Source organism: Bolinopsis microptera, chromosome 2 (genome assembly GCF_026151205.1).
Source record: "Bolinopsis microptera isolate Bmic1 chromosome 2, MBARI_Bmic_1.0, whole genome shotgun sequence".
NCBI lineage: Eukaryota > Metazoa > Ctenophora > Tentaculata > Lobata > Bolinopsidae > Bolinopsis > Bolinopsis microptera.
This window is the reverse complement of record NC_087073.1, coordinates 3,812,064-3,826,998: the sequence shown is the minus strand read 5'-3', so window position 1 is coordinate 3,826,998 and position 14,935 is coordinate 3,812,064. Positions and strand designations below refer to the sequence as shown.

General features: G+C 40.8%; 3 protein-coding genes across 3 annotated transcripts in view; all 3 read right to left on the bottom strand.

Moving 5' to 3' along the window:
- LOC134812032 (uncharacterized) overlaps positions 1 to 14,935 on the bottom strand; it is an 88,282-nt gene that overhangs the window by 47,400 nt on the left and 25,947 nt on the right. The window lies entirely within an intron of this gene.
- Positions 3,643 to 5,269, bottom strand: LOC134811834 (EH domain-containing protein 1-like). Its single transcript, XM_063818927.1, is given in 4 exon segments — positions 3,643 to 4,173; positions 4,176 to 4,322; positions 4,325 to 4,606; positions 4,609 to 5,269. Coding segments are annotated over 4 exon segments (1,158 nt in total). The 5' UTR covers positions 5,165 to 5,269; the 3' UTR covers positions 3,643 to 4,000.
- On the bottom strand, positions 7,677 to 14,155 carry LOC134811833 (EH domain-containing protein 1-like). The gene is given in 8 exon segments (XM_063818926.1): positions 7,677 to 8,551; positions 8,554 to 8,696; positions 8,698 to 9,199; positions 9,202 to 9,655; positions 12,424 to 12,497; positions 12,500 to 12,571; positions 12,574 to 12,584; positions 13,959 to 14,155. Coding segments are annotated over 8 exon segments (1,578 nt in total). The 5' UTR covers positions 14,111 to 14,155; the 3' UTR covers positions 7,677 to 8,381.

Below are 14,935 nucleotides of genomic sequence, written 5' to 3'. Positions count from 1 at the left end.
ACCGGATATTGAGTTCACGGGGGCAGCATCAGGAATGTTGATGGTCATGTATTCGGTCTTGGAAGCATTCATCGCAAGTCCGACATGTGCTGCTGCAGTCTCTAAATCCGAGAGCAGTTGCTGGACTTGCTCTATGGTATCGGCAGTCAAGGCCAGGTCGTCAGCGAAGTCAAGATCTGTGACTCTGACCGCAGGTACTCTCCGACTTTGCCTGGGGATGATGGTTAGGCCATGGTCAAGAGTCATGCAGTTCCTAAGGACATAATCGAGGACGATGATGAAGAGGAAAGGAGCGAGTGTATCACCCTGAAGGACCCCGATGAGTGTTCTAAAGAAGTCTGTAAGGCCGTCAATGGTTTTGACTCTGGAGTGCGATGAGTCATACAGGAGCCTGATAGCATCAGTTATGGGAGCAGGGACGCCGTAGAGGGAGAGGATGTGAAACAAGGCATCCCTGTTGATACTGTCGAATGCTTTCGAAAAGTCGACGAACACGATAGCTGCTGATCGATTTCCGATTTTACACTCTTCTAGGATGCGTCGTAGGGCAAGTATCTGAGGGAGGGTAGATCTTCCTCTGCGGAAGCCATTTTGGTTTGGCCGCAGTAGGGGATCCAGGTATGGGTAAATCCGGTTGAGGATGAGTTTGTTGAAAACTTTCGCTGCAACCGGAGCCAATGAGATACCTCGATAGTTCCCGGGGTTGGTCAGGTCGCCTTTCTTGGGGATGGGTATAATAGATGCCGTTGTCCAGGCTTCAGGGATTACTCCATCAATTAAGGCCCTGTTGCAGAAACTGAGGAGGTCGTCACGAAGTTGGGGAAGCTTCCAAACTGAGGGAGGGATGCTATCTAGGCCTGGTGACTTGGAGGACTTGATGGACTTGAGGACTGAATCGAGTTCGGACATGGAGAAAGGAAGACAGCTAATGGGAAGGGTGTCCGAGACTCTCTGGTTGTAGAAGGGCAAGGAGAGGTCAGGGGGTGGCTGCTCTGTCCCGAGGAGCGACTTGAAGTGCTCAAACCAAACGTTGAGCCGCTGTTCGGTGGTGCCCCCAGGCACTTTACTATAGGGCACGGTGTTAGGAGACGTTAGCTCTCTGATGATGCGCCAAGAGCTCCGATGCCTGTGCTCAGGGTTAGTCTGCTCCAGACATGCAGTCTGTTGTTGGACATACTGTGCAGTAGCGGTGTTGTATGCTTCGTCCAGCTGCTTCTTGGCGTCTTCGAGCTTTTCTTTAGATGAGAAGGAGGGAGAAGTCCTATGACCCAGAGATGCAGTCTTGAGAATATTGCGATGGTGTGCAATATTAGGGTCGTTATATGGGTTTCCCTTTTTCTTCTTCTTTTTCTTCGGAAGTATTCGAAGAGCTGTGGTCTTGACACTATCAACCATCAGGTCATAGTCAGACTGGAGCTCTGCTTCTTGCAGGAGAGCGCTGTACCTGTTCTTCACTTCCACTGCATACTGATGTTTTAAGCAGGGATCGTGGACAAGAGGGGTCCAGTCGACACTCCGAAGGGGGGGGGTCTTTGGCCGGGGTCCTGTTTGCTCTGTAACTGGCTTGGACAAAGCAGGTGACTATACGGTGATCGGAACCGACCGTCTGCATGGTGTTGAAGGCCTGACAGTTCTTCACACTATTGGTCCATTTCTTCCGCCAGAGAATGAAGTCAATTTGATGCTTTGACCTTTTGGGGTCTTCGTAGGTCCAAAGCTTACTGATTGGCTTCTGGAAACGGGAGTTGGCAGCAAATAGCTGGTGCTCGTCCATAAGGTCCAAGAGACGTTCACCGTTGTCATTGGTGGTGTCATGACACGAGAACCCAGTACCCCTGCTGAGCTTTGCGTTGAAGTCTCCGCTAACAGCTAGCATGTTGTGAGGTGGGACTTTAGCGATGGTCCTGGAGAGGGAACTGTAGAAAGAAGACTTGTCGTCCATGTCGCTGCAGTTGGTGGGTGCGTAGCATGATACCACTGATAGTCGTGGATTACCATTAACATGGATGACAATGATCCTGCTGCTCACTTTCTCCACTGAAAGGAGTGACTTCTGGATGCGAGGGGAAAGGAGGAAACCAACACCGCCAACTGAGGCATTAACTGAGTTCTTAGTGGCCGAGGAAGTGATGAGCTGATAGGACAAAATGTTCTCGATTCTAAGAGATTCTGAGTGGTGTTGGCGGTGCTCTTGGAGGGAGATGATGTCGTTGTGGTGTAGAAATGCTGAGTGTGCAAGTTCCTGCTTCCTAGATAGGGGGTTTAAAGTCCTAGTGTTAAACGTGCTGACTTGAAAAGGAACTTTCCTACGTACTAAATGGGTAGTAGCAGCACTGCCACGACTATCAGGACCCACCCCTCCCGGGGGTTTTAAGGTGGACCCGTCATATAAAGAGCAGGCTACTACTGGGTTGTTGGTAGGGGCTTGAACCCTAGTGCTATTTATCTGTGTCATCATAGAATAGAGGTGTGATTTTGTCTAATGGCTAGACAATGCCCAGGCACCTCGCCGCGGCAACCTGGGTGTGACACTAACCCAGGCATATGTTCACCTAAAAGCCCAGCTAATGTATACCTTACACTACTTCAATAAAAGGAATCTGTATTATATATCGGCCCATGTTATATGAGGGATTGGATCTCCCAAGTCTGCTGTGCTTTGGTATTAGGGTCCGAGCATTATCAAACTTATCACTTTGCTGCCCTATAGGGCCTCCAAACGCCACATGGTGAATCATTATTGATTCACGATGTCAATCATTCGCAGCTCGGCGCGGCCCAGTAGTGCATCGTTGTATCACGTAGTGACCCCCACTGTCGCTTCACTATAGTAGAGTTTCGACGATACAGGGGGAGCCGCGCACTCGTGCGCGGCGGGTCATACAACGTATGACAAAACTTACTGGGCCGCGCTCAGCTTGTCATTCCGCCTAATCTCTATTGTTTAACAACATTAAAGCCTGGGGTCCTCAGGTAAGACAATACATCCTTACATCCATCAAGTTGATTGCCTTATAATAATATTGTAGGTTTATAACCTACCAAGACGCACGCCTAGTTTCGACTTATATCATGTATTACATGGGGAGGTTTACACAGAGTGGTTGATTCACGATGTCAATCCTTCGCATCTCGCCGATCTGCATATGTGGTTGCGAGAAGCATTATTGGATGCGCGCGCGCGACCCAGTAGTGCATCGCGCTACAAACAGAGTGGTCGACTATACTATGAGACATCCACTCGCCTTGGAGGGCTTCGACACGCCGCGCAAACTAGCATTCTTGCTTCGCATCCGTCGTCGATCGTTGCTCTGCTTCGCAGAGCAACGATCTCGATGGATTGACATCGTCAATCAACCACTCGCCTTTACTTCATATCAATATATTGAAAGTATTCGTGATTTTAGATTTTAGTTCGTAGCATAAATTGAATCTGCGCGTGTCGATAAATTAAATATAGCGCGCGATACGCAACAAACTGACATAATTTACTTTACCGCGAAAAATTGTTAAATTTGCTAGTCGTAAAGTTAAGTTTTGAATTTGTGTACTGGATCAATTGTCGCCTAAGACTTTATGTGTAGGAGAAGCAATATCATTTCATCGAAATCAAATTAATCATCAACAAAACATACGAAGATATTCGCCGTACATATAAGAACAGTTGCCTATAAATAACCATTATTCGAGTACAATATTATTCTACATTACTAAACTTTAAAATAAGGAAACTTTAAATTGTGAACAAAGAAATATATCGTAAAGCATTGTAATCTATAAACTATTAGTATTTCTAACACAACATTTCGTTCACAGTTTCATACATTGCTCTCTTTCTCTCAGTCATCATCAAAACTTCGATCCCAAGCCGATCATAATATACCACAGACTGCAACTGTTCAGCAAAACAGAACATTGCTTCTGTACAATTCCTCTTCGGTGACAATATTGCTATCTACATGACTTCTTGAGTACTATTTTATTCAAGAAAATGGAAGTCTTAACGTTTGTAATCATCAATTTCTAAACCTTCCAGCCAAATCTTAGGCACCTCGACAGGCAATTCATGTCCATCAAGTTTAAGTTTGATGAGGTGTCGGACAATGGCGAATTCCCGAATATCAAGTTTTCCGTCTTTATCGACGTCGCCGAGCTGCCATATTCTCTTGAGAGTGTATTGGGAAGTTTTGAGTCCTGCATCGGCTGTTTTGCTTGAGTCCCATTAATTTTACCATCAGAATCTGGTACCAACTGTTCAAAACTCGTACTGGTAGTCCATTGACCGGCACTGGTGAGTGGAGGAAATGTCAGGGTTCCTCCATACCAAACGGTGTGGTGTCATCATCGTACAGCGCTCCTCCCTCGCGCTTGTTGAGGTTGCGCATGTAATCCTCGTGAAACACCTCTTGATCCTGCGGAACTTGTGCCATGAGACGTGGCAGCTCCGTCGCTATCATCTTATCCAGCGCATCAATCAGTCCCTGGTTCAAAGGTTTGAACTTAGAAAAGTCGCATTTCTTGAGAGACACCGAGAAATCTTCAACATTCGGAAAGTCGCCAGCAGGAAGGCCAGTCGCTCTCTGTATCTGTTCGAAAATGGCTGGTTAGAAGTGTACGTGCTTCTGTTATTGCTTCCTTACCAAAAACTTGCAGGCATCTCCTCTTTCAGGTGTGCTATGATGTAAGCGTGTGTTTTTGCCAGTCGGCATCGTTTGATGAGATCGTTTAGTTTTCGTATAATTGCTCCTCTTGGAACTGACTGGATGTCTTTAAACAAATCCTCCTCTTCCGCTTCAAACAATTTCCGGTTTTCATCATTGGAGTAGGGCTGATCCCAGAATGATCCAATGTAAACTCTAGCTACTTCGGGTGTTCCCAAAACTTTTCCAAGCGACCACATCAGAGCACCATATACCCTCATCAGCTGTTGATTTGTGACTTTATCAGCTTTGTTCAACACAATACGAACCTTAGTATCATTCCCTTTACACGCCTCAATTACCCTCTGGAATTCGTCCGAGATATCCAACTTGTGCGCATCAAACAAGAGTACGATCATATCCACTCTCTCTGCGAACCAACTAACTACTCCCGTGAAGTCGTAACCACGTGATATGGTCTGCTTGGTACCGGAGAGTACCCCAGGTGTATCCAGTAGAGTCATTCCACTTAAAATGGGGTTGTTGATAACCGCTCCTTCAAATCTTTGCAGGAAGTTGTTTCCAAAGCGGCTGAGAACTTTGTAGCTTCGTTTGTGGTCCACAACCAAGCCATTCGGGTATGATTGAAAACGCGTGGACCAATCAGTTTTCTTGTATTTAACAATGTTGTAATTTCATATTGAGCGCACGACAAGAAACCATTTGGTTCATGCACATTTTAAACATTTATCAGTCTGAGCGAAATTCCGAAATATTTGAGATCATATCATTGTACTAAATGTACAATTCTGCAGGCTTGAACACGACTACAGTATCGAGTTACATTAGGATGTAAATTATACTTCATTATAAGTTACTAATTTGATTTCGAGATTGTTGCAAATTTAGTTTCTTGAGTACCAAGTTTTCTCTGAGCGAATTGCAAGTAAGATTGTCAGAAGCTAAAAAGAAATTGTATTCAATTTCATAACGACTGTTTTGACATTTTTGACATGCAGGATTACCATTCAATGAAAACAACTTGTATATTCTATTCAGCCGATTTTTTTGGATTGATGGACGTGGATTTATCGCATGTGAACTGTAGGCGCACGTGATGCGTCACGTGATGTCATGCTGGATAAGAACGATTAGTATACGCAAAATACAGGGGATTCTAGTAGAGATAGGGGGGGTTGTATTTTCCCAATCACTCGACAAACATGCACATTATCTTGAATACATTAGACATGCTAAGATATCACATAAACAGTACATCAACTTACGATACACTACATTTCTGATGATAACGAGAGAAAGAGAGAGAAAGGAGGGTAGACTGTGTGAAGTTTGAATAGTTTTAAGATCTGCTGTAAAACAGGCTCTACTCTCCTCTAAACGAGCTGCTGCCACGTCACTCAGGCTCCACCTTCCACCAGGAACTTTCCACAAAGCTCACGGACCAACCCGGATACTTTAAACTATATTCACATACGAACAACTCCATAATATTACTGAGTATGTGTGTAACATTTGACAGTAACATAATAAACTACCAGTCCACATCAGCTCTAAATATGTGCAAATTAGTTGGAAAGGCCACTAAATTTGCACTTGTCTGGAGGCCCGCTTCTAATCTCCAATTTCTTTGTTGGTGGTCAGTACTTTAATCACGAAATGTATAGTTGTCAGAACTTAGAGTGGCTCATTTTAAGATGCGGGTTAGTCAATGTCACATACCCGGTAATGAACAAATTTAGATCATACTACCGCGGGCAATCAGCGCAAATCTCTTTGTAATAATTTAATGTAACGATATATTATGCAGCATATTATGTTACCTTCCCGTTCTTTATACCGTGAAACATCAGTGGTAAAGAATAAGCCTTGGATAAACGACGTAAAAACGAAATTGTCTGCATACCTAAAACATAGTTAAGGTTATTAGGATTTATTACAAGTACCAGAGCACCTACATTGAAAATGTTCACACGGAAGAATGTCAGGTATCTTCGACACAAGATATGGAATGTAACTAGATCCTCTTCTTAATATCTGCGGTAAATTGCACCTGGGGTATACCACTTACATATTGAGATGTTGTTAATTGAGTTGGGTGTGTTTTCACTGTGTGTTATACTCCAAATAAACCTTACGCTATCTCCTCAGCAAGATATGTAAATATCTTCTTCCGGCTATATGATATGACTAAAGCGGATCAAATGACCGCATTTTTCTATACGCGGAATTCACGGACTTTGCGGAATGGTGAAAATCATGTTGTGTGAGCTAACCGTTTGAGATAAAAGTAAAGGGAAGAATACTGGGTTGGCCGTTGGTAGAGTGTAATCATTAATGTCAGTAATTGCAATTGGCAGACAAAGAATTCTACACAATTTCTGACTTGGAGACAAATGACTAAATGAGTTGATGATGATAAAATTATCTCAACTCAACTTATTATTATACCTTAACCTAATTCCAGGGCGTTCACAATACTTCCTCCTGATCTGAGAATCTATTTCAGGTTACCATATCAACAGTTAACAAAGGACACACTCGCGTACCACAGACCCAATCTTACCAGGTATCAACCTGGCGACTACTTGGCTGACAGGTCATTGAGAGGTGGAATACCTGACACTGTATTCTATTGTGCGAGTATTTATACCTAATTATTTCCACCAACATTGGCACCTCACGACTCGAGCCAAGGCTTAAATACTCAGTATTATATACACAGCTATTACTCCCGGATATTGGCAGATTCTATCGGCGTCTATTATGTTTCTGGTTACATTGGATAAAGAAGAACAGTGACTGGACAGGAAGTAACAGTACCGCTCTACAGAATTGCTTCAATTATTGTGAAATGGTGCCTCCGACACCTTGGAAGGGGATTAGATTGACATTTATGAGCTTTTATGAGTAAATGGTAATATTATTGGCTTCATTTGAAGAGAAATATCTTGGGCGGTTGACGTCAGAATGCGTATTTGAATGGTGTAAATGTTGGACAAAGACAAAATGCACAGATCACCAAATCAAAAGTAGTTTTAAAATAGGACTGTTTTAAATAAGTAAATCTATTAAACAACGTCAGATTTACAAAACAATCAGGCATGCAAAAATTAAAAATATAGTAAAAACTGAAACATTAATTTCCCGGAATTTCCTGAAACATCCTTCAAACAAACGCTAAATTCACTGCTAACTCATTTTGATCAATAACAAACATCAAATCAAACAACCTAATCCACATACCGTTTATGAGTAAAACTTGCCAACTGACCGAAAACAGTTTCGCACACCTTCAATGTATTAGGTTACACACAAACTTTGATTTTGTGCTCCATTTGGCAAAATAGAATTATTTTCAATCTCCAAAAATAAATTGGACCGGAAAGATAAAAAATTAATAATATTCAATTTACCTTTAAGTAACCAAGCCACAGGTATTACAGTGGCCAACCTCCGCATGCATTACATTACTCAAGAAATACAAGATTACATTTCAATGATAAGACAATTAGGTACAAATGTATTTAATGTAACTGTGACGATTAAGAATGGTATTATCAAGGACCTAATCTCACAATCTTATCAAGTTCCAACACTTTTAACCTACATCTCTATAATATTCACCACATTGGGGCGAACGCCGCGCACGTGTGCAAATATAACATGATATCTCATAATATGAAAGAACACACAACACATTAATCATAATATCTACTTTAGTTACTCAGCCATCGGTGAAACCCACACATCGGGTATCTCAACCGGTAAATCGTGTCCGTCGAGTTTCATTTTCATGAGCTGCTTACAAATGGCAAATTCTCTCAGATCCAGTTTCCCGTCCTTATCCAAATCGGCAAGAGTCCAGATCCGGCGGAGGGTGGCGTTAGGGATTTTGACTCCTGCATAGGCTGTTTGGCTTGTGTGCCGTTAATCTTACCATCAGAGCTAGGACCGAGTTTCTCAAACTCGTGTACGAATTCTTTAACCAAGAGAGGAGTGGTGAGGATATCCATGGTGGCTCCGTCTCCAAAGGGAAGTCATGTCAGCCTCGAACAGAGCACCTCCGTCTCGTTTTCTCACCGACATCATGTAATCATCATTAGCCAGCTCCTGGTCTTGAGGCACTTGTGCCATGAGACGAGGCAGTTCTGTAGCTATCATCTTATCTAACGCGTCTATCATAGCTTGGTTCAGTTTCGCTAACTTAGTGATGTCAAATGTTTTCAGTTTCTCTGCGAACTCCTCAGTGTTGGGGAAATCTCCAGCAGGTATTCCTGTTGTTTGTTCTATTTGTTGGAAAATCTTGGGTAGATTTGCGATCATTTGCTTCATTTTGGCTTCCTTTCCGAACACAGGCATCTCGTTTTTAAAGTGAGACATGATGTAAGCGTGGGTTTTGGCGATCCGGCATCGTTTAACCAGATCGTTAAGTTTCCGCACAATGGATCCCCGGGGAACGGACTGGATGTCCTTAAACAAATCTTCCTCTTCCATCTCAAATAACTTTCTGTGATCAACGTTTTGTGGTGGTCCCCAGTTGATCCAATGTAAAAACTCTAGGGCCCACCCACCTCTGGGGTGGCGAGCACTTTTCCAAGCGACCACATCAGAGCTCCATACACCCTCATCAGCTGTTGATTTGTTACTTTATCAGCCTTGTTCAACACAATACGAATCTTTGTATCGTTTCCTTTACAAGCCTGGAATGTTTGAGAAAACTCGTCCGAAATGTCCAATTTGTGAGCGTCGAAAAGCATGACAATCATATCGACTCTGTCAGCGAACCATTTGACGACCCCAGTAAAGTCATATCCTCTGTTGACTGTCTGCTTAGCTCCAGCTAGTACTCCGGGTGTATCCAACAGGTTGAGGCCTTGAAGGACAGGGTTCCTGATAACAGCAGCTTCGAATCGCTGCAGGAAATTGTTTCCAAACCTTGTTAGGACCTTGTATGGATGTCGCTGATCGACTACCAACGCGTTACCAGGAATTATCTGCAGGGATGGGTTCGTTTTAGTGCGGTGTGGGTTGCTATGGGGCTTTTAATTGCCACATTTTTGGGAAAGATGACTTTGTATTTTTGTTGAAAATCGCTAGAGTGCTGAGTTCAGTTCAATTAAAAACCAGCTTCTGTTGGAGTTAAAATCAATGCTCGAAATGGTAGATCTAATCATGGTAGATCTAATCATAATATATTATATAAACACACCTCCTTAAGCAGCAAAATAAAAAATTCAAAGTCGAGCCAACTGGAAATTTTCCAAAATCAGAACACGACATCTCAAATGTCATGTGAGAAAATCTCAAGATCTATGATAAAAGTGATTCCAATTTAAAACAAACAAGATCAATGTTGCCAGCATTTCACTCTCACACAACCAAACTACAGCGAGAATCAGATATTGAGTCAAGTTTATTGTTCATTGATTGAATATGACATGGGAATTCTTAGTATTTTAGTTTTAATGTTACTAAAATATTTACTAATTAGAGGAAGGCGGACACGATGGTGATATTGTCTTTAATCATAAAGTTTTAGCCATCTTTAAGGCGATCCCCGTGCCCATTTGACCAAAATTTGAGGAATAAATGGGCATAGGGCCGGCCCCCTCCCCAAAATGTCCTCTTTAAGCACAAAATTTCCTCTCAGATCCAAAATTTTCCGCAGTCAGACTGTCGTGTTTCTTCTTTTTTAGTTTTAAGCGTTTTAAAAGAGAACTCCGTTTAAATATCCGTTAATTAGAAACTAATTATTTCATCCTTGGCTCATACTTACCACAAAGGCGTACCGCATAACTAAAATTCTAACTAACATTCTACTATGATAATAATATATCTACTGTTTTACTGAATTCGGTACCATTAACGTCTAATTGGGAGCCGAGAAGGTATGTACTGTGTATTCTATTTCTGGAAAAATAGCTCTGGGTTCACATTGTGCCTCTTTGGTGTCACGTTACCCAAAACACTACTAACCAGACAGTAAACTAACCTACACTTCCTTTGTTTAAGACATGCCATTGTGTTCTAAAATCTAAAGAAATCAGTCGCATTATAAAAAATAATACGATCATAAAATTCGATGGGAATCCCGTTATAAATTCTTTCGTTGTTAATTTCCATTTTTCTAAACAATAACATTGATTATAGGAGAATTCCGCAGTATCTCGTGATAGGCAAGAACTATACTTCAAAGTAGCCCGGTATGTAACATAGTGGTACTTTCTGTACAATCACAGGAATTTAACAAAGACTCTGTTGATAATTCAATCAAAGTGTGGGAATATTCAGGGGAATATAATTACAAACTGTGATCAAGGAATGATAGCGTGGATCAAATTAGGACAGGACTCAATCGATTTGTAAGTGATTGGTGTACAAATTGATTAATTGACGTCTCCAGATAAGATTGGTTGCTTAACAAAGTTACACGAAACACATTATTAAAGGTGGTGTTTACAAACTTGGGGAGCCATTTGGAGAGTTATTTATAGAACTATTTAGCGAACTTACACTTTACACTTTTATTAATGGTAATGTTCTGTTAAGTGCAGATCATTGCACGAATCAACATCAAACAGGTGTAATACTTGACTGTATAGTGTAAAACTATGTACAATATTGATTGTTATAATTATGCACACATTCACACGGAACTTACAGTAATAAGCCCAAAATAAACACACTCATCTTTATAAAACTACAGCACATTCAACTTAACAACATGTACACACTTCACTTCACAATAATTTGTACATACACACACTCGATTACACATATTAAAACAAATCAGTATTACATTTCATCGTTTGTTTGCTTTTAAAATGTGTGTGCGGTGCAAAATCAAATTTTCAAAGCAGATAATTCGATGAACCACCTAAAATTTTGGAGAGCAATTCAATCAAGGTTTATCTTATGTAATGTTTATTTATTTCAATCATCATGGAAAATATGATTAATACTTGATATTATGCTTGCTTGAAAAGATCATAATATTAACATGTAATAACATATTTAATACTTAATGTTATTCAGACTCTTACAGGAACAACCAGCTGATTGGACAACTAAAACTGTTATGCTTGCAAAACAAAGCTTGGCTGACATAATTAGTGTGTTTCGTGCTGAACACACGAGTGTGCCGGACATGGGGAAAATAATGTGAATATTTCTGTGACAGGCAGCTTTAGAGCGAATAAAACCGTGTACAATGTACCAGCTCAACAAACTTATGTTAAAAACAAATTTTGTGGAGAAATTTTAATGAAGCGTTTTGAATGAGCCGATTATCTTAATTTGTAATGACATCACATGTAAAACACACTGTCCAAATTTAAACATTTGATTTTCACGATCAGAAGCCCATCTGCCTTTACAGGAATATTCAAGAGAAACTGGGTTTTGACTTACGTGACTTACGCGTGGTGGACGGTCCCCGTTAAATTCAGACCATCCACTACACTTACCATTCCCTACACGAAATAGGGGAGTTACGATTTGATCACAAAGGTTAATTAAATTTCCAGCTCATTTGCGATGGTATTTTGGGACTTAGATTGTCAAACCCGGTTTCACGTGAAATCAAAAGATAATCAGCAGAGATAAATTGTCAACCAAACTTTGTTTCACACAATTCACCATTCACTGCAAGTCAGCACTCCACGTTTATTCACCAGGCTCTGCATGCCTCTCCCTCCGCGCGAGCTAAATCACACAATTCACACACACACACACACACACACATATGTACACGAGAGCTCACCTGATCCTGTTCCCCGTGCATGATGGCCACGAACTTGTCGGTAGTGGGCTCCGGTCCTATCCTCAGTCCGGGTAATCAGTCTCTAGCAGGTACTTTATAAACGTCGTCTTACCAGTCGAGTACTGACCCAACAACATCACTGTGGGGGAGCGTCGAAATCACTGAAATAGTTTATGTTGTTAAGTGGTTTCCAGGAGGTGAAAGCAAATATTTCTAACATTCCTTTCACCGCTATGGTTTCAAAGTGACGTGTAGTAAATACTGCATACCCTAAATAACTGTACAACTTGGGAGAGTACATTTGCAGCAATATTGGAAAGGAATACCCAGTACATTACGATATTGGTTGATCTGACAGTGTTACTATTAGATGTTGTTGTATTTGACAGGTATTGACTTGATCACTTCCTAAATCTAGTTTTCCCCCGAGACTTCGGACTAATCTACGAACATGGACCGTACAGATTATTATATACACGCTATAATTACGAACATACAGTCACTTCAAACACGAAGCTACATATACTTATACGTTAGCTTTTGTAAATCCAACCGTTTTAGTTCCGCTACATTTATTTGTAAATCTCTGTTCCCTCAGATCTCAAGAAGCAAGTTCAAGTCAGTGAAATTACCCCACATAATTTACAGGGTACACTTGAGCCTGGTAACTGAACACATGGCTAACTAGTAACTATGTGTGGTGTGTTAAAATATGTACAGTGGACGTGATAATAATACGTGTTATCATTACACGGTAACATATGTTATCAACAGTTGGGGGTACCTAACGAGATACAACGCACACACAGGCCACATTTATTAAGACATTTGGTAATCAGGAATGTAAAACAGGGGTGAGTAGGTAATCTGAGTAGCAAGTTTCTAGTGACAAGTAGAAACTGTCAATGGTGTGTGTTACGCCCTTTCCGTAGTACACTTAGAGAAACCTGAGTACATTCTCTCCGAACGTCAGAGTCGGAAAATCGAAAGTATGAGTTTTGGGCGGGATGTATGATGATGAATATGTAATTGATGGCTTGCAGCAAGGCTAGCTCAGTGATCAACTTAGCTGCCACGAACACCGAAATTAACATTATGTATAATTTTTCTGGTGCAAAGTTGGCTGGAAGATATTTTTGAAGATATAAAAGTTCATGATTGGCCAATTTATTGAACGAAATAGTTTTCCGCAGGTCAGGGGTGTTCATTTGTTCCACAATATTTTCATTATTTCACAATAACACCACATAGAAACACCTGTACAAACATATCTACAAACATACACATTACACATTTACAAACTATAAAGTCATGCTTCACAGACAAACACTGTCCCAAGTTTACGTTAAACAGTACACAAGTACGTTTAAACACCGTACCACAGATACGTTAAATAGAATGAGGCAGGTGCTCACAGAAGGTTCTAGATCATTCCAGCTAATAACACGACAAATATTATATTACCTCACTAGAATATTATACCCCACTATATTATCCCAGATGGAAGCGCTCTAAAAGGAGCGAATAAAACTAACCTGTCAGTAAGAAGTGGAGAATAAAACTCCTGGTATCTGTACAACTCCTCCAGGGGTCTCACAAACTTCTTGTACACTTTCTTCATCCCATCTATGGTTGACGTGTACGCGTCCGAGTCATTTGCGTTTGATTTTTTCATCCATCGCAACATGACGTGTGGTGTTCTGCTCGGGCGCTGCTCCTTAGCGCCCGACTTCCTTCTTAGCCTAGTGTACAGAGGTTTGTTATTGATATGTAGATCTAAGTTAAAACATCAAATATCTGTCATAAAAGAACTCTTATGTTTTCCTTGCCGCAACATTCGACATGAACTAACATATTTTACGAGTGCTATCAATACTATTTCGACTGAACTTAAAACACCTAGTATAACCTTAAGACTTAAACCTACACGTAAATCTAAATTATAAGTAGTTGAAACATTAATAAACACAGGAGAAGGGCAAGATACCTAAATCCTTACATGAACTAAAATAGATCTTATAATATACAAAGGAGATATCTGTAATGGAATTCAACACAACTAGGACCTAGTACAGCATGAGTACTGAGTAGTGCAACACATAGAAATCAGTACAGTGGTGCTACTCTGATATTGTCAATATTCCCAATATTGCTCCTTTGTTCATTAGTTTAACGGAGGTTCGTGTAATTCCTGACTTTATTAGCCTATTTGAATAGTATCATGATTCATGGATATATTGGTTAGACTGTTTTTACCCGTACGCGAAGCTGATGTTCAGTTATTTCACTAAATTTGAATATAATAGCTCTTCTAAGTCCAGTCTTAAGTCTTTGTAATTTCTGTAATCTGTAATTATACCTTTATGACATATTATAAGGTCGTTCATAAATCAAGACAACAAAAGACTTGAATATTATGATAATTTTCCAAATATCTTTATTGTTCGGAATACGATAAAGACTCGATTTAACTTTGACTAATTTGCATATGATATAATTGTACTGTTTCATC